General features: G+C 33.1%; 1 protein-coding gene across 1 annotated transcript in view; it reads right to left on the bottom strand.

Annotated features, from left to right (window-relative positions):
- The window catches only part of DACH2 (dachshund family transcription factor 2), a 596,924-nt gene that overhangs the window by 433,194 nt on the left and 144,135 nt on the right, over positions 1-19,595 (bottom strand). Inside the window, exon 2 of the mRNA XM_068532639.1 lies at positions 9,701-9,739. Within this exon, the coding sequence (XP_068388740.1) occupies positions 9,701-9,739 (39 nt within the window). The remainder of the gene's footprint in view (positions 1-9,700; positions 9,740-19,595) is intronic.

Raw genomic sequence — 19,595 nt, 5'->3', positions numbered from 1 at the left:
CCCAGTGGCCAACTGAAAGAGTGCCCAATGGCCAAAGCTAGAAAAATTTAAGCAATAAAATAAATAATGTAGCATTGGATTATGATCTAAAATATAAATTAAATACTTATGAGACCATAGTGAAAAAAATGAATGAATAAATATTAATAAGAGACAAATCTCCCTTGCAGAAGAATTCCAAATAATTTCTGCAAATACTCTGCCTTTAAGAATGTGAAGCATAACTAACTCCCTGCTCTTTAACTGTGGGCTGCACATAGTGACTTCCTTCCAAAAACTTCCAAATAGTACAGTCAAGAAAAAGGAAAAAAGTAACTTTACAGTGGAGAAACCTAACAAACACTACAGGAACCAGGTGATCAAGTCAACCTCAACAATGATAAGTCATAATGATAGTATGTACCTTTGATATGATGTGTTGAAAATGGAATATTACCTCTGTGGTCTTCCCTCCAAAAACCTAATTTAACAATGAGAAGAACACCAGGCAAGCTCCCATTGAGGGGCATTTTACAAATATCTGACCTGTCTCCTCAAAACTGTTAAGGTCATCCAAAACAAGGAAAGTCTAAGAAACTGTCATAAGCCAAGAGGAGTCTAGGGAGACATGATGACTAAATATGAGGTGGTATCCTATATCCTGGAATAGAAAAAGGACATTAGGGAAAAATTGAAGAAGTCTGAATAAACTATAAACTTTAACAATAGTGTGTCAATACTGGTTCATTAATTGTCACAAATGATTCATTAATTGTAAAATATTAACAACAATTAGGAAACTGGACACAGGGTGCATGGGAAGTCTTTCTACCTTTGCAATTTTTCTGTAAATCTAAAACTGTTCTAAAACAAAAACTTCATTAAAAAGAAAAAAAAAAAAAACATTGCCTCTAACCATTTTTGTGCCAAGCCCAACTTAATTAAAAACTGCTTTATCTCTACATGAATAGGAGTCCAACTTAGTCCCAAAAATCACAAGCAGTGATTTTTGAAGACGGAGAGCTGGACAAACGAATTAAGGAAAGCACAATTTGAGTTAATGCAACCAAAAAGTAAAATATGTATATACAATTTTTTAATGGGCTGCCTCAAACAGATGTCCCAAATCCCTTCATATAATGTTCTGAATACAGTGGGTGCTTTATTGCCAAAAGTAATCCATGATTAAAAAATAAAAACTACTAACTTCTTCACACGTAGTATGTTAGATACATCAATATGTGATTTAATGGGTATTTGTAAAACTCTTGCAGCATAAAGAATATAAAATGGCTATATTTGTTATTTAGGCTAATTTCATTTTAAAGCAGTATAAGCATACAGCTCTACTGACTAACTGTATTGTAGAAATATACTATTTGTTTAGAATTAGCCATTTTAAATGAAAACGTCCAAGTTATTTGATTTTCATCAAATAAAAATCAAAGAATAACTTTGTTTATATATTTAAATAAAAATATTGTCACAGGGAGAATATTTGGTAATGATAAATCAGTTTAAAATGCTTTAAACTCTTCTAATTGCAATAAATCAAAGCACGACTGCTATTATTAATAGGTTTCAATATTTTATATGTTTTAACATCTTTTAAATATTTTTAAAAATATCTAGAACACTATATATCAGATGATCTATCAGTTTATATCATAAATTATGAGATATCAACTTACATGAATCTGTTGATTGAGCTATATACAGTTTTTACATCTTAGTTTTCTAATGGATTTATTAAAATAATGTTTTACATTTTGTGGCTGAATCATTTTGTACTTGCCCCCTTTTGAACATTACAATTAGTTAAAAAACAAAAATTCCCAATAATAATCCAAAGTAACAGCAGATCTTTGTAGTCCTAATATGCTGGGAGGAGGTGAACACTTTGAGTAAGTTTATTCTTTGTATTGAAAACTCGGTGTTATCAAAAACAGAAAGCAGGACACGTCTTTAAGGCACTTCACATGTATGCAGGACTGTTGAGCACGTTGCCATGGAACATAACTCCTTCAAGGACTACAAACCAAAGAACGGCCATTTTGGCATAATAGTCCCATTTCTGAACGTTATTTTGTAGCATTCATCAAGATGTATTACAAACCCTACCAATTTAGGGACAATGCACTGCCTTTTCAAATGCATTCATACTGGGTCTTAGAATCAACTCCATTTTAGCAACTAATTAGTTACACTGACAAACTTTTAAGAATAGGGCTATACAATTTTTAGAAAATGTCACCACTCTCTTTGTAAATTAATGATATGTTCCCCATTGCACAATAATAGGTGGTTATCAACCTTTCCTCTTTATCCTGTCTCAGTCATTTAGTTAAATCTACCCTGCACCCTCCAGAGAAATTCATGGTCTGTCACTCTACTCATTGGTGTCTAGATTTATGGATATTTTAGCAGTCCCTTTATTTTCACATCACTAGGCAACTCTTCTAAGTTTAAAAGAAAGGACTGACTTCACCTGAACATTCAGACAAGTATCCTACTTACAAAAGGCCATTTTCCTTCTATAATTCACTTTCTTTTCCTTTATATTAAAGAGACACACAACCTGAAACCTAATGTATTGCACCTTCACATTATTAAATGGAACATGCAGAACATTACATTATTATGCTACACATAGCCAATAAATTTTAGTATTCACGGGATTATGGTAATTAAGTCTTCCTTCACTTTGGGTGATGTGACACTTGCTTGACTATAATGTCACTCCACTTAAAGTCTGTGTAAACAACATTATCTTAGTCACTCTGCATTACATTTCCAACTGTGAGCAAAATTACAAGGTCAGAGTGGACAAGAATGTAGGTAATCTCAAGGAAACATCATGTAAATAACTTGCTCAAGGTTCAAACTGGGTTTTCAATAAAAGCAAAAAGGAATATTTTCATACTAATATTATAGTATTATTATCTAAATGCCATCAGTGGCAAAGCACCTGGGTATTCTTGGAGACAGTGGTAAAGACAACAGTGTCCATGATTTTGATGTTTTGTGGATAAAACATAAATGTTGTTTGCCAAGGATTCATTCAAGCTAACAAAAGCGTCTGCACTCAATAAGGAGTAGTACATAGAACAACAGCAAACGGTTTTGTAAATAAAGATCGTTAATATCTCAACTGCAAATAATACTTTTTAGAAATGCAGATGAAAAGGCAAAACAGCAATGCTTACATTTCCTCCTTTCCTGTTTTTTAATAAATACTCAGAACCATGATTTTTATTCTTTTTAAAAGTAGAGTAGTAATTTCCCAACAGTCTTATCAGCTACTTTGTGATTATATCCAAGATGTGCTGTCTTAAAAATGCTCTGACCTACAGAAACTAGCTGAAAGACTTTGGAATATCTTGCATTTTTAGTGATTTATTTAGTGCTTATTGAAAAAGTTAGATAACCTGATTAAATCCCCACATAGGATAAGTAAGATCAGAGCAAAAATAGTCTAGATTAACTTGGCACAAGTTCCTCTTCATTGAACTAGTGGAAGTAACACAATGAGCAAAATAGTGGTTTTCAGAGTATGCTTAAACTGTAAAGCAAGGTGCCAATTAGCAAAAATAGCAATGGAAGTTCTTAGATATGGGCCCCACAGTCAGTTCACAAATACGTCAAAGTGGGTAAAAACACTCAAAAGCAACTTATGTGGGATTCTCTAGGCTTAGTGTCACATTTGGACAATGAGGGATACACGTGAATTGTATTAATCCAGAGATCATCTGAACAAAGTGTGTGAACCACAATTTTCTTGTAATATCTGATGTTGAATCTCTGTAGGAGGTCAATTCACTTCCTAGGAAGGCCATAGTCAAACATTTTTTCCCAGGACTATTCATAAAAAAGAGAGGCCCCAAAAAATGTCTTCATCACCAGAGATTAACTGATTTAGATTCTGCTTGCCAGAGTTGCTACCTTCCATAAGTAGAAGCTTCACTAAAAACATAACTATGTTCAATATCCTCATAGATAGAGTTTCCTTTTTAAAAGTCATTGAAAATAATAGGTATTCTGTGCTTGAGATAGGATACACTTGTGTGTGTGAATGTGTGAGTGTTTGTGAGTGTGTTATATTTGCAATTCTGGGAGTTTAAATAAAATCAGTTTCAACTCTCTCCCTTTTATACTTTAATCTCTTACAATATTAGATAGGTTTCTAACTGAGTGTTCTTTCCGGCACACATAGAATCTAAGAAAGACTGAAAGCTCTTTGTTAAGCCTCAGGTTAAAGATCCAGATCTTTCTAATGAAGAGTCTCTCCAAACACAAAATCAATTACTTACCCTCCCCCATCCAAAAAGAAATACAGAACAGTCAACCTGAGTCCTCCCTCTACTTTAAGTGGCTATGTGCAGCACCATAAAAGCACTGTTAGAATCAAATCTTAAGTGAGCTGAAAATACTGAATATTCTTTTCTCTGAATCTGAAACGCATAAAAAGAGCTTGAAAAGAAACACAAAGCCACAAAAAATAGTGGTTGAACTTTCATTGTATTTTCAGCATTTGCAATGTAATGCTTCAGGGTGTGGAACATTCAAGATTAATTCAAGATGGTGTGTTGCCACTGACTAGTCCTTATAATGCTGAGCTCCTGCTCCCATCTTCTTTCCCACCCCCACCCCCAATTGTCCTTGCATTAAGAGGAACACAAAGATAAACAGGATAAACTCATGATCTTAACTAAGGGTGTTACAACAGTTTCCCAAATTGATAAAATTCAATTTTGTCTTTATGTTTTATGCACAATAAGTAAATTACAGCTTCAAGGAAAGGGGGCGATATGTATCATAGATCAAAGGTTATAGTATGTCTCTAAGAGATAGCTTAGTCCAACATCCTAATTTTACAGATGCAGCAACTGAGGTCCCAAGCCATAGAGTGATTTGCAGGGTTGTTTTAAGGCCATGAACTTCTGACTCGTTTTCCAGGGCTCTTCCTGCTATACCACAATATCTCATCAAATGAGGCTTTATGGGAAAGTGCTTTGAAACCTGGAAAATACTTTACAAATTTTACATAGTATCCTTATGCTTATCTGAACTGCATATATTTTTAAACGAAAAATAATGACACAAATATATAGTATCAGTAAACATTGTTATGTACACTGTGATCAGAATCAACGTTTCGTCTGTAGTGTATAATCATGAAAGAGAATCAATGAAAAAGAATTATTGTTTTCTTCGAAGAAATTTTTGTTTAAAATACCTACTACATTTTCAAGAATCTTGGGAAATAAGAGCTCTCGTAAAATGCTAGTGGGAGGGTAAATCAGAACAGCTTTAGAGAGCAATTTGGCAGTAACTATTAAGTTGAAGATGTGCATAGCCCACAGCTCAACAATTTCACTTCTGGCTTATACACCAGAGAAATTTTCCCACAGGGGCACAAGAAAACATGATGCCCATTACAACAAAAATTAGAAACAACCTAAGTGTTCATCAATACAGTAAAAAATAATCAAACTGTGGTATACTCATAGAATGAAAGAGTATAGTGGACAATTTTTAAAAATGAACTAGATCTACGTGTATCAATGCAGATAAATCTCAAAAACATAATGTGAAAACAACAATTACAAAATGATACTATAATACCAAACCATTTAGGTACATTTTAAAAACACAAAATTCAATGCTGCATATTATTTATGTATAAATACATATAAAATTTAAAAACATAGCAATGATACACACCAATTTTAAAGCAGTGGTTACTTCCAATGAAGGGTGAAGTATAATAGAAAGAATATTAGTGTTAATCATATCACTAATGCTTTACAGAAACATCTGTATCTGTAATTTTTTCAATTGAGCTCTGAATCAAATGTAGCAAAATGTAGACCTGATTATTGGTCCACAGGTATCTCTCATTATTTCCTGCTCTTTCTATTTGAACTATTTTATAATTAATGTTGCTAACTTTACACACTACCAAAGTGATGTTACCAAAGTTGATTTCAGAATAGAAATGTCATTTTTGATAAGTCAGAAAAAGTATATATATATATATATACATATAATGTATATGTATATATATAAATGTAATGAAATTAGGTGTTTTAGTAATTAGTCTGATTCCAGTTGTCAGGTTGTAAAATATATTGATCCAAAGTATATGAGCTTTGAAATCAAATGGCCTTGATTCAAATGCTGGCTCTGGTATTTGTAGGCTGTGTGGACTTAGATAAATCACTTAACTTTCTCTGTACCTCAGTGTCATCATCTGTAAAACAAGAATCACAATAATAGCACCTGCCTTATAGGGCTGTTATGATGATTAAATGAACTAATACATGGAAAACACCAGGGATATCATGTTCGAAAAATGTTAGATATTATAAAAAGCACTAGTTCATCAAAATTTATCCTGAATAACCTTATTTATATGTGTACATTGGTCAAATGCATCAAAAAGTCACTTATTTCTTAGATTCTGTATCTTTCAGGACTAGCCAATTAACTAAGAATCTCCACTTGTTGGAGTTTTTAAGGAATGGTTTTAATTAATTAATACATTTAAACATAGTTCATCCCTATCACACAACAGATTACCTGTGGTCAAAACTATCTGATGATCTAGAAAGGGTACCACTGTCCACCCAAATTTTATTTAAGTAAAACATCAGCTATTTTGCACATTGTCATATGTGTTGACCAGTTGTCCAACAATTTATCATCTTTCATATGTTTTTGTGTTAAATCTGCAAGTAGAATAATATGTCAACAAATGAGGGGTGGGTTTTTTTTAGTTAATTTAGTATTTGAGTTTGTGAATTCTTTTCTTTCTCTTTCTTTTTTACTTTTCTCTTTTTTTTAAGTCCTCTGATAAACGTTTCTCAACAAAAATGACAATATTAACTTACCATCCTGACTAAGGATTTGTGGTACAGATCATAGGGGTCATTAAAGCAGGTTTAGCAGTGGGGTTTTTTTTTTTCTTTTCTGGTTTTCTTTTTTTTCCTAGAGAGGTTGGAATTTAATTGTTTCCTTTTTAGACAAATATTCTTTTGGATTGCCAGTGATGAAAGGGGCATACAGATGTCAAAAGCACTGTAGCATAGTGGGATTATGTGCTAAGGTCCAGGGCAGGACAGACAAACAATCAAAGTCTCAGATCAGTCAAACAGTTACCTCAATAAAATCTCAAATGACCAGCTTTTGTTTTATCTTTGCCAATGCCTATCAAAAGTTCAAATGAAGTTTTGTTGTGCTAACTACTTACATTTCTTTTATTTCTTACTTTAACCATTTGTAAAAACAAAGGAATTTCACCAGATAAAATAGGGAATTTGTTTAAAGGCAAGCCAATTTAAAATAAAACAACACATGCTATATACATGGCTTTCTTCCTATTAAAGCACCATAAATTGGTCTTTAAATAGTAGCCTTAATGACATTATATGACAGAGCCTAACTTAAATATTCTCTTTTGGACATAGAAGAAATTATCTTTCATACTGCATTGCACTGATAAATATGAAAATGATAAATTCATAATTTTATCTTAGCTTTCAAACCACATTAAGGGAAAAATATCTTGGCTATTTCCATGTAGTAAGAAAAAAATCACAAAGTGCATAACCACCATTTTGAGTATCAGGAGAATTATTTACAAGCACTCCACTTATTATTTATTTACTTTACTTGAATTTTCCATCATCAAGATCTTTGGGTGCATTTATAACGTACTGTGATTTTCTAAACCGCAGTACCTAGAGGACTTAAGTTTAAAGCAGAGGTCGCAAACTGATAGCCCATGGGCTAGATCCAGACCACAGATGGGTTTTGCTTTGCCTGCATAGTGTTGCTTTTTATTGAGTTAGTTACCAACATTTAAGAATTGGAGAATTTCATATAAAAATCTGGATTCCCAGTTTCTCTTAAAAAGTCAAATCTTAACAACAGTGGGCCTGCATTCCCACCTGGTAGCAATCAGCTGAGCTGAGTAATAGCTGCCACCTTTGGAAAGAATATATGCTCTCTAGGTCACCATAGTCCCCACCACTCCCTATTGCTTATGGCCTTTCATTTATGCTACCACCCTTGTCTCAGTAGGCATTAGAGTTTGCAACTCTCCTGTTTCTCTGTAGTTTATTTGAGTGTCAGCACACATACTTTCAAAAACATTTCACAGTTTTTCTCAGATTACAGTTAGTGTAAAAACTGATTACATATACATATATATACATACATACATATGTAATGTGTGTTCTGATTAATCTAGAAATAAATCTATACAGTTATAAACTACTGTTATGCTTAATTAAAAACAAGAAGTTGACATTCATTTACATATCATTTTACTAAAAAAAAGTCAATTTCAATGCCTGAATTCAATTGCATTCGTATAAAATCAAAACACTTACTTTCAATATCCCAAACCTAATCTCAAAACTCAATCCACTTAAACTTTTTCAGTTAAAATCATTCATTAATGAAATCTAGTGGGTTCTAGTCTCCGCCAGCATTGAAGTCACAGTTTAAAAATAAGTTTAGCACTTAAGGAGGCACATCCACTGCTTCAGGTCACGTGGGTATTATTTAGTGTGCATGATAAATATTTAAGAGTAATATTTAGTACAGAAAATGCCCCAGATATTAGAAACACCACCATGATGATTTTCATTTTCTATGTTGAAAACCCAGGATAAATCACATGGTGTGGTCCCCATCTCTCTAACAACCCTATGACATTTTTCTTGTAGAAAATGCATAAAACATGCATCATGAGCAGCCCTGAAGGAAGGGGGTAAAGTCACCATAGGGTGATTTAACCTGAGAAGGGTGTGTGGCAGTCAATATCAAACTGTACTTTAGAATCATGGGTTGCCCTCCTTCTCCCTTGCATCTCTGAGTTAACTGCCCATTCTTTGTTCCCATTACAACCGAAAAGGTATGAAGTCTGGAGCAATATGGTGTCTCTGATTGCAATTTAACTGAAATTGTCATAGATATTTTAGGAAGTTTCAAGCGTAAATCTTAGCGTTCCAAATATTTTTAAAATGTATTTTTAGAGAAAAAATAATTTCAAATATTTTAGAACTAGTAGCATGCCTACAATATATATCTGTGCTTAATGCTTAGAAAGATTCCAGAAGATTAGAAGGCCTGGGTTTTGTTTTGGGTTTTTTTGCCATTATTGCTGTAGCACACTTAATAGCCTGTGCTGCCCTGCAAAAGTGAATGTACCTTCCTAAGCATTTCAGAGCCATGGGGCAGGTGAATTACTTTCCCATTATTTTACATAGATGTCATGATTTTTATGTCAGTGACCCTTACTCAGCCCCCATCAACTTTGCAGCCTTTCTCTAGCTTCTGCTTTAGTTCCCAGGGAAGGAGTTGCTCTCTGTGGCTGGAAGTCATCTCCCAACTACGCGTTCCTGGGATTCACTCCCAGTTAATACATATGAATGATCACTAACTGGCAATAGTGAAACCGTGAAGACCCCAATTAACTAGAACCCTCAAATGGATAGACAGGTTCTAATTAGCTATTTGGATTTCATTTTTCTTATTATTAACTAAAGATTAAGCAAGATTCAATATTTGCTGCTGAAAATTTTAAATGGCTCTACTTTCCTACCTTAGTAAGTATAGTACAGGGAATAAAATTACTGAAGTTGGGCTGAATCTGTACAAGCTCCAGGACATTCCCAGGAAGTTGATTTTTAAAAAATAAATACATAAATACCTGTTAACAGCTTGTTTTCTTGTCATTTGCCTCTTCCTTCTAAAAGGAGAGTGTAGCAAAAAATAAATAAATAAAACTGGTTAATTGAGAGTTCTGGTTAGTAGCTTCCAATTAATCAAGGCTTTATTATATTTCACAAAAAATCTTCTTAAATTCTGCAGAAATTTTAGATAGGTTACACACAATGAAACACCAGCAGGGAAGAGCACAAAGAAGGTAGGAAAGCCTGAATTGCTATTAGATAGTGTTTTAAATATATGAATAATGTTATTACATTTCTGGTCTAATCCCCATTGAGTAAAGAATAATGTGAAATGTCATGTGGTTTAGGGCTTTTCTATACATGAAGGCAAGGAAATATGGTTGTAAATTTCTGTTGAAGAAAATGGCCTCGGGTCGTAACAATTCCAAAAAAAGATTCAGCAATATTGTGTCTTTCCCCTTTCTCTCAAGAGCCTTCCTTCCCATCCCATTGGGTATTCCAACACTTTTTAGGGAACAAAAATCCCTTCTAGTTTTTTTTTCTCATTTTTATTCGGCCAACAGGATGATGAAAGTAAGCCAATATCAATGTTATGCCTTAATTTCCTAAATATGGAGCCATTAATCACACAGCTCACTATATACTGATTTCTGAAGCAATACTGAACTATCTTACATCTTCTCCAAAAGGGTTACACATGCACACACACACACTCAGAAACAAACACACATACACAGTCATACACACATCTGCACAAAATAAGTTAAACACATACAAAAGAGATCAATAAAAAACCCACATAATTATCTTAGTTAACAAAACAACCATTCTTTCCAGTAGTATAGTATTTCCCAGTGTTCCTAAACCCTTTAATAAAGAACAATGAAATTTAAAATGACAAGATACAAAAGAAATATAAGTAGTGTAATTTGGCTATTCTGAGCCTTATTGCACTTCTTAGTAGTATAGAAACAGGAACCTCCTTCTAATGTCCACTACAAATATATATGGTTAGCTCATCACCCCCTTCATAATCTCTTCTTCTAATAGCCTTTTTGTTAAAAGACTCCTTTCAGGTGTTTGTTTGTTTTTGAAAGGCAACTGCTTCCCTGCTTAAAGGCCTATGGAAACATTTTTTAAAAAACCCACAGATGCAAACATGTATCTGGGGTTGCGGGGGAAAGGAGGTGGCAGTGAAGGAAGGTGAGCATTTTTTCACCTACTCTTGTGTTCTGTCACTTGATTGTCAGAACTATTTGATTTTGCTTTATAATTCACTCACACAACCTGTTTTGAAATTACATTTTCTTAAAGTAGAATATAGTCATACATACCAAGTTAATGATAATGCATACTTCCTTAATCCAATGGGCTTTATATTGGAGGACTTTTTCCCTTTTACCAGAGATCCTCCTTTTTTAACTATAAAATTTCCTGAAGACAACAGAACATTTTTGACTGTCACCATATGTACATAATTATACTAAGTTAAAAAATAATTTAAATCTTCCATAGCTTGAGCTTCATAGATTATTTAAGCATAGATTTTGAAATTACCAAATACTGAAACATTCTTGTTAGAATTATACAATAAATATATAAACATCCATGAGTTAACTGTCCTTTTATTAAGGATCTTAAAATTTCTTAGAAAATTAGGAGTTTACCTTGACTTTTGAAAATTTCTCATTTGTCTTGTCAAATGTGAGAATGCATTTTACAATACTGCCTAACACTAGCTATAATTCTAGGACTTTAGGGACCACAAGTTAAATACATATACTTTATTTTTGACATTCAAAATAAAACGTGACTTCTATATTTCTGAATTTGTTCAGAAGCAGTATCGTTCAATCAGAGTAGTAACCATATATTTAAAATTCCAAAAGATCAATAAAACGTTTCCTATGCTTTGATATATGTAAAATGATTGTACACCTCAAAAATACACAAATTTGATTTGCCAGTTACCTCGATAAAGCTGGAAAAACGTCTCAGGCTTTTAAATGGGAGTCACCTGTTAACCTGGCATATATGACCATACTTTGGGGACTACTAAATTAGGCTTTAGCTGTTCCTCATACAGATAAGATCTTTTAGTCATGTAATGTATTTTCCTGGCCCAATACAATAAACAAAATGTTGATTTGGGAACAAATATGATAAATAAATAGGACATAAGTCAAGCAATGCCCTGCCCCTACCCCTAACTTCATCTGTAGGGGATAAATGATCAGTAAATACGTGTTGGTAAAATTTTTTTAGTTTCTCTCTGGAGACATGATTAAATCATGTTAACTTTTGCATTTCCAGTGTTGGAGGTTTTGGGGAGCTTCCCTCACTCTTAACTAATAATTTTATTCATTTTATATGTCAACTCTTGCTCCACAGCAGCTCTTATAAACCTGTTTAATCTCTTTAGAGATCCTGGAAATTCTTTGACAAGAATGTATGTCAAAAGAAAAAGGAACTGAAAGAGGCCTGGATATTTTAGGCTTATTTAAGTTTCCAGAGGGTATCCAAACAACCTCTTGATCACTTAAGTCTCTAAAGGCATGATCTTCCGATTCAAGAACCTGAAAAATAAAACTATTTTCCTCCTTTCAGAAATTTATTTTTCCTAGAACTATTTGAGAATAACAAAAACCTTGGTCATACTAAATATGTTTCTTCTGAAATACTTTGGTGCATAAGCTTGACTCTTTAAATGTCAGTGTGATTTAAAGTCACAGTATAAAGGAAAAAAAAAGGGAAAATTACATACGGGATGGGTTGATAGTAAAGATAAATGAGCTTACAGCATTTTAAAATTTTTGTTCGTAATAAGGGGGTTTCAATACATATATATTATAAATATCAGTCACATAAATTAACTTTAATTATTAGATAACCTATCTGAAATCATTTCTACTGTATAAAGTTTTAACATTAAAATCCTTCAAAACCTTCATAAATTTTAAATTATTTATTGTTGTGGCATATTTGTTCAAAATATTTCTGTTGGAAATTTTTCTCCTTGTTTGTAGGTTTGGCTAAAGACACCATGAGTGACCCTTTGAATCTTGTCCTTTGATCCATATGGGAGTTCTAGCCAGCCTTTTGTAAGGGAATTTTTAAACCCTGTTACACTAGTTATATTTCATGTCTTCCAGTTGATGATTATGTTTTTCTATAGTATGTTCAGAATGGCTCAGAGAAAACACTAAGGAAATGTTCTAGAAGCCAAACCAAACATTTATGGTAGATGTACATTAAAGCCCCTGAGACATTGGATGCAAACACTGCTTTATCAGCTTTTAGTTAACTTTGGTTTTGATGGTTTGATAACACACTGAGATGATAGTAAATTGGCCTACTTCTAAATTGTATGCTGCCTGTGGAGAGAACTTTGTCGCAGCCTCCAACTGTAAATTGCTGATTAAGATGGTGTTTCCTTCATAGCATTTACAGTAATGTGTAAATATTTTATTTATTTACATGTCTTAGATCTATTTTCCTTTTGAAATGCAATCTCCATTGAAGAATGAGTTTAGGTTTCTTGTTCACAGACTAGGCACTCAGTAAAAATTTGTCAATGAACTGAACATTGGCCATGTGAAGGGACAATTTACTCACTTAAATCCATCACTGTATAGAGTCTTCAAGCTTATTCTAATAAAATATATTTTAAGAACCTATTTCTTCTATGCGACACTGATTTACATCATTGATGATGGGGCTTAATTTATATAAGGATAGCTGGGGTGTTTTAGAATGAGTGAACTTTCACTGAGTAGGTAAAGTTGATCAGAAATATCATGAGCCCAAATTTAGTTGATGGCATCAAATATTCTGAATTATTGATGGGTGAAAAGTATAGAGTCATTATAAAGTTATTCAAGAGAGAAAGAATATTCTAAAATTTATTTTAATTATACCTTAATTTTTTCTAACATTTGGCTTATTTGTTTAGTGAAGCTTAAATTCGATGTGAAACACTAACAGTTCTGTAAGCAGAACTCAGCTAAGCTGTTTCTAACAAAATGAGTTCATTTGCCAGTTGATCATTCTGGTAATCCTATCTGGTTTAGTCTAGCTGCAGATGAAGACAATCAAGCAGGGTCAGAGCAAAGGAATCTCGGCCTGGACATGCTCTCAATGTAATACTCAGAGGTGGGAGTGGGAATGAAGAAGATTACTTATTTCAAAGTCTGTTAAATTCCTTACATTCATCCCTTGATTTAATCTCTGACAAGGACCACTCTACCACCATTAAATAAGATAAGATAAAATAGGATAAGATAAAATAAAATAAAAAGCATGTTCCTCACCAATTAAGACATCAGAGGCAGATACTTAACATTACAATTGATTACCTTTTGATGTAGCTCCTTTTTGTATCCAAAATCTCATGTTAAATAATAAGACCTTATTGTTACATAGTTTTACAGTTAACAGAGCATTTTTCTCATCATTAACTAAAGGAGTAAAACTACTCTGTGTGCAAAAGTGGGTTTGAAACACTTTCCCACTTTTATATATGTAGAAACTGAGACTGAAGGGTTTTTAATTTGATTCAGTGTTCTTCCACTTCCTGTTGCTGACAATATTTACCTATCTGAATATGAATGAAATACCCCTTTTTCTTGATACTTTTTTTGCTTGATCACTTTCATGATATGTAAAGAACCAACTTCTTTAAGGGTTAAGGGAAGCTCTTCAAACATACTTATAATTGATATCTAACAGTTTTCGTACTGATCCCACAGAGGCCACATTTATCTCCTTACTCTATGATAGCACTTTCTTAGTTCAATATTTATCTACAAATACTTACTGATCATCAACTATGCACAAAAGCCTCTTTGCTCTAGGCTATGGAGAATACAAAGATCTTCAAGCATGGTCCCTGATATCAAGAATATTACAATCTGAAACGAGAGACATATCATAGTCACAAATTGTTACATTGAAAGTCTGTGAGTGATAAATGCCACATGATTTCCTGGTGTAGAGTAGGCATTCAAAAATATCAGATGAATGAAAGTTGAATGCATGGTGATATAAACTAATAGCTATAAGAATTTAGTTGAAGCATCACTTATACCTAGAGTGGTAAGTGAAGTCATTATGAAAGAGATGACGTTTGATTGGGGCCTAGAGGAATAGATAGGTTTTGGAAAACAAAGAAAGAGGATAACAATGCTTTAGGAAGTCGAAACTGACAGGATGGGCAGAATGAATTGCTACAAGAGTGTCTGGAGGTGAGATCAGGCAGAAGATTACTGCAATGTCCTCGGCATGAGATAACCAGGTAGATAGAGATGAGAATAAAAAGGAATGGACATGTGCAACAGAGAGTCTAAAGCTAGCATTAATATGACTTAAAGCTTAAATTAACATGGAAACAAAGTATAGAATGGAACAAAGGAGAACTCTGAGCTTATGACTGATTCCATGAAAATTGATTTTCCAAGTTCCATGAAACCAAGTTATAAATGAATTTTCAAACAACCTATTTACTGTAAGCAATAGTGTCAACAGAAAGAACACTGAACAAGACATAAGGAGACTTGGGTATTAGTATCAACGATGCAACTGGATGTGTGACCATGAGCAAATGACTTCCCTTTTCTAGATCCCAGTATCCTTATTTGTAAAACCAAGGTTGGATAAATTGACCTCTCTGGCCTATCATAGCTCAAATACTCTATGGTTCTCTGATTTCCGAGTTGCCAACAACCTGCCTAAAATACAGGTAGATTAAATTAAAATTTCTCTGAGAAATTAGTAGCTATTGCAACTTAGTTGCCACTCCTGAGACATACTTTTTCTTGATTCATAAGTAGTTATCGCAATGTCTGTCAGTGGTATTCAGCTAAGGGGCATATCCTTTCTATGTTTCAGGAAAGTACTGCATGAAAATTCTTCAGACATTTTACCTCACAAGGGAAATCAGTAGAGCATTGTTCTGTTTGCATGCTACAGAAAAACTGACTTGAAAACCTGAGAAGTATAGAAGCAAGTTTCGCTTCTATTGAAATTTATACGTCTCTATCTATACGTATATTGAAGTGAGTTTATTTTCAATTAAATCTTCTTCAACCTTTGCACTTTAAAGGTTACAGAAATTCAGGGTTCTATCCTGTCTTCACAGTTAATACCTGGTAGTTCTAAGGTCAATCTAATTCCCTTTTTCAAATGCTACATCTTTTTTAAAAATATGGTAACCAGAACTAAACATAACATTCTAAGTGGGGTTATAGGAATGTTGTAATCTCATCATCTATCCTGTAGAATTTTAGGTCTTTCCTATAACCCTGCATGCAGGTAAAAATAAGCTGTCATTCATCAAGAAAGTCACTGTTATTTTCATTTCTCCTTTAGGCAGTTAGTTTTGTTTTTTTTTTTAATTTTTTTTTATTATGCAACATTTGAGAATATATGGAATTAGAAATAATAGTTTAACAGACCCTAGGTACTCCTCACCCAGCCTCAACATCAACATTGGCCAAATTTATCTATACCTCTTCTACCTTGATTATTTAGGCAGTTAGTTTTATCTGGTACTTCCTCATTGGAAAATTCCTAGAAACATAGAAAATGAAAGACATAGTTTGCCTAACAGTTACACAGAGAAAAACACACCACTCCCACTAACTGCTGTCTACCATCCCACTTCCTCCTCCTATGATAAAAGTGAAAAGACATAACAGTATGTACATTTTCATCTATTTATTGATATGTTCAACATTAACTAACCCCATCAGTATCTGCTGGTTTTATCATTTAAAATGCAAACAACTAAAAGCAAGAACCATAACTAATGGATATCTCCTTGTAGTGTCTAACAATAAGACCATGTACACAAAGCCTCTAAGACAAAGTGGTGAAAACGAACATTTAAAAGGACTGTGAAACTTTCTGTCCCTCTGCTCTGAATAAGTTCCCCTATTCCTTTCTAATAGCAAAATGAGGTCAAATAATATGCTGATCTTAACATTAACCCTGGTTGCCTCTTTTTTTTTTTTTGCATTTTTTAAACACATAAACTAACAATGGTTCCTTCTCCTCTGCTCACATAGCACTTTGTGCTTGCCTGTGTTATAGCACTCAGTCATATGTGTGTCTCTCTCACTACGCTGTGATTCTTTGAGAACAACAAAACCTAACTACTTAACACCCCCTTGATAACAAAATCAGCTCTAACATTATAAAACATGATTAAAGTCTTTAGAAGACACATGTTTGATAAAAAGTATTTGAGGTGATGGTATTTATTTCAAATGTAAATGTCAAGAGCAAGCTCATTTTTCCAGGTCTTACATCAAATCTTTGATGCAATGAAATATTGCTTTTTAATGGAAATTTAAAATTAATCTTTATTTCTTTATTATGTTCATTATTCCCCAGATTTTTATGTATACTACTAAAATCTTTATGAACATAGTTTGAATTTTTTACATTATCTGATCTTAATACTTTTTATCTTGTTGCAATGCCATGAATTATGAATTATGAATTACAGAAAATTTCCTCCAACTGAAATTTCCTTCCCTAAGTATTATTGTTGTAGTCCTTCCACACATTCCAGAGTTAGTTTTCTGTTGCCTCAAAAGTGTTCTGTATCATCTCACTCAGGTTTTTTTTAATACAAGTTTTTGCCTTTATCACTTGATCCCAATAAAATAAAATAATTATTTCTCCTTGGTGAAAATCAATATTCTGATACTGTCTTGTATTTTAGGTGTCAATTTTAACATTTTAGCAAAATCAAACAGGCCCACCAATAAGTCTTCAAACAAAATTTCCAATATATGGATATCTAGGAAGCTTATTCAAATATACATCTCTTAGCTAAATTCACACCAAGGGTTATGATTAGCTCTAAATGAATACCTATGAAGGCTGTTAGCTATTTCACAACCTACTATTTTCTTTTGGTTACTCTCTTTGTTTAAGTGACTAAGTGGGTTTTTTCTCTCCTTTTCAGAAGTTGTCTGTATTAGTTCTTTTGTATATTTACCCTTTTCACTTTATAAATTACTAGAGGTTACTCCCATAACTGTCTTCTCAAATAATGCATAAGCATCTTCTTTATTCATACATAGCTATGTGTATACTCCATCTGTTAGAAGATATGCCCCCTTAAGTCTAAAACTTCACCAGCCATGCATTTTTTTTTCTAAAAGTTTATCAGCAATACTGTCACAGGTAATTGGAGGTAACTCTTCCCAACACTTTGTCTCTCTCTCGATTCAAACAAAATTTTAAAAGAATGAAAGAAAAGAACAATGAAAGAATGAATGAAAGAAAAGGACTCTACCCTTCTGTTAGTTATATGAATATGAATCATTGTTAATAGAAATGATTCAATACTCCCCAGCATGTGTCATGCGTCTTTTCCACCCATCACATCATGCTTCACCTAGTGTTTCTATAGTCACCCCTTGTTTAGGACTCCTTAGTACTGCATTCTTTCTCTTCCACACTGTAGAAAGTGTAGCAATCTTCACACTGAAAATCAAGAGATTTCAGACTGCCTCCTCATCTCTCCAGGGCAACTAGGTCTTCCCTTTTTTTCTTCTAACCAATGTAGCAATCCTACATGAGATCTTTAGTCCTTTACTCTGCTTACTTGTAAGGCCCTTGGTCTTATAGTGATCACATCCTGAAGAATGTCTTTGTATCTGTGACTGTTTCCCCCTAAAAATCACATCGTGGCAATAAAAGACCACCCAGTTATTTTTGAAGGTGTATTCCTAGTAGGAAAAAATACATTTTTTGCCATGCTCACAAATAGCATGCCCTTCTTACCTCACACTCGCCACTTACCCATTACAATCTGCAGCAAACAAAAATTTTACAAATCAATAGCAATGTCACAATATAAGCATATAGGTCTTAAATTCTTCACACACAATTTACAGAGCATTTAGAAACGGGAGAAAAACTCAGAGGTGTTCAAAGTCTTGCCTTTCTTTTAAAAACATCATTTTCTTTAAAGGCTTTTAATAGGAAAGAAACTAATGTCCTATTTTAATAGTCTTTGAGTACTAAAATCAAAAAGTAAAATAAAAACCATGTGCAACACAAGGATAAATGATTTTTTAATTGTAGGAGACAAAATTCATTTGTAAGTAACAACAGCCTGCTAATCAAATAGCCTTTTATATCCTTTAAATACTATTGTGGTTCAAACATTTCATCTGCTGAACATAGTATGTGTGTAGAATGTAAACCTACATATAAACATGTATGTGGTCCATCCAGAGAAATGAAATCTTAATACTAGACCACATGATTTTTCTGAACTATTTTTCAGGGGAAAAGATAATTTTATAATTAACTGTCATCATTAAAATTCCAATTTTGGTCTCTTGCCAAAAGGAAAAAAAAGACTAGTGAAAGCAATCATGTATATTTTCAATTAAGTAGAAGCAAGCTGTCTTCATAGAATACTTCTGAAAATCAGTTATAATACAGTTTTGACAACTTCTCAAATGTTAGGATTAAGTTGTGGTTAGGCAAGGGCCATTGTCACAACATAGGGAAATTTACCTCACCACCCTGTCACATGACGATATCAACAGGATCCTTTACAAAAATGTTTTAATGCTGACCATATCATATTTTAGTGAAAACTTTTAAAGGTTATGCAGTTGTAAACAGGATGATTATTAGACAGAAAATTTTCTTTGGAATCTATTTGAAGCACCAAGAACACCTTAACAAAGGAAAAATGAGGCCCCAAATCAATTACTTCTTCTTTAATTACTACCTTTTCAAAAAAAAAAAAAAAACAAACTTAAGAAAATCTGATTCCAAATAAAGCAGTTAAATTTGACTTTGAAACCCTAGATTATTTGATATAATTAAAGTATAATCTAAACATATATGTCTTATTAGAAAAACTTTATCAGGGAAATATTA

Source organism: Eschrichtius robustus, chromosome X, assembly GCF_028021215.1.
Source record: "Eschrichtius robustus isolate mEscRob2 chromosome X, mEscRob2.pri, whole genome shotgun sequence".
Lineage (NCBI taxonomy): Eukaryota > Metazoa > Chordata > Mammalia > Artiodactyla > Eschrichtiidae > Eschrichtius > Eschrichtius robustus.
Note: the sequence above shows the minus strand (reverse complement) of the source record. Positions and strands in the feature narration are given on the sequence as shown.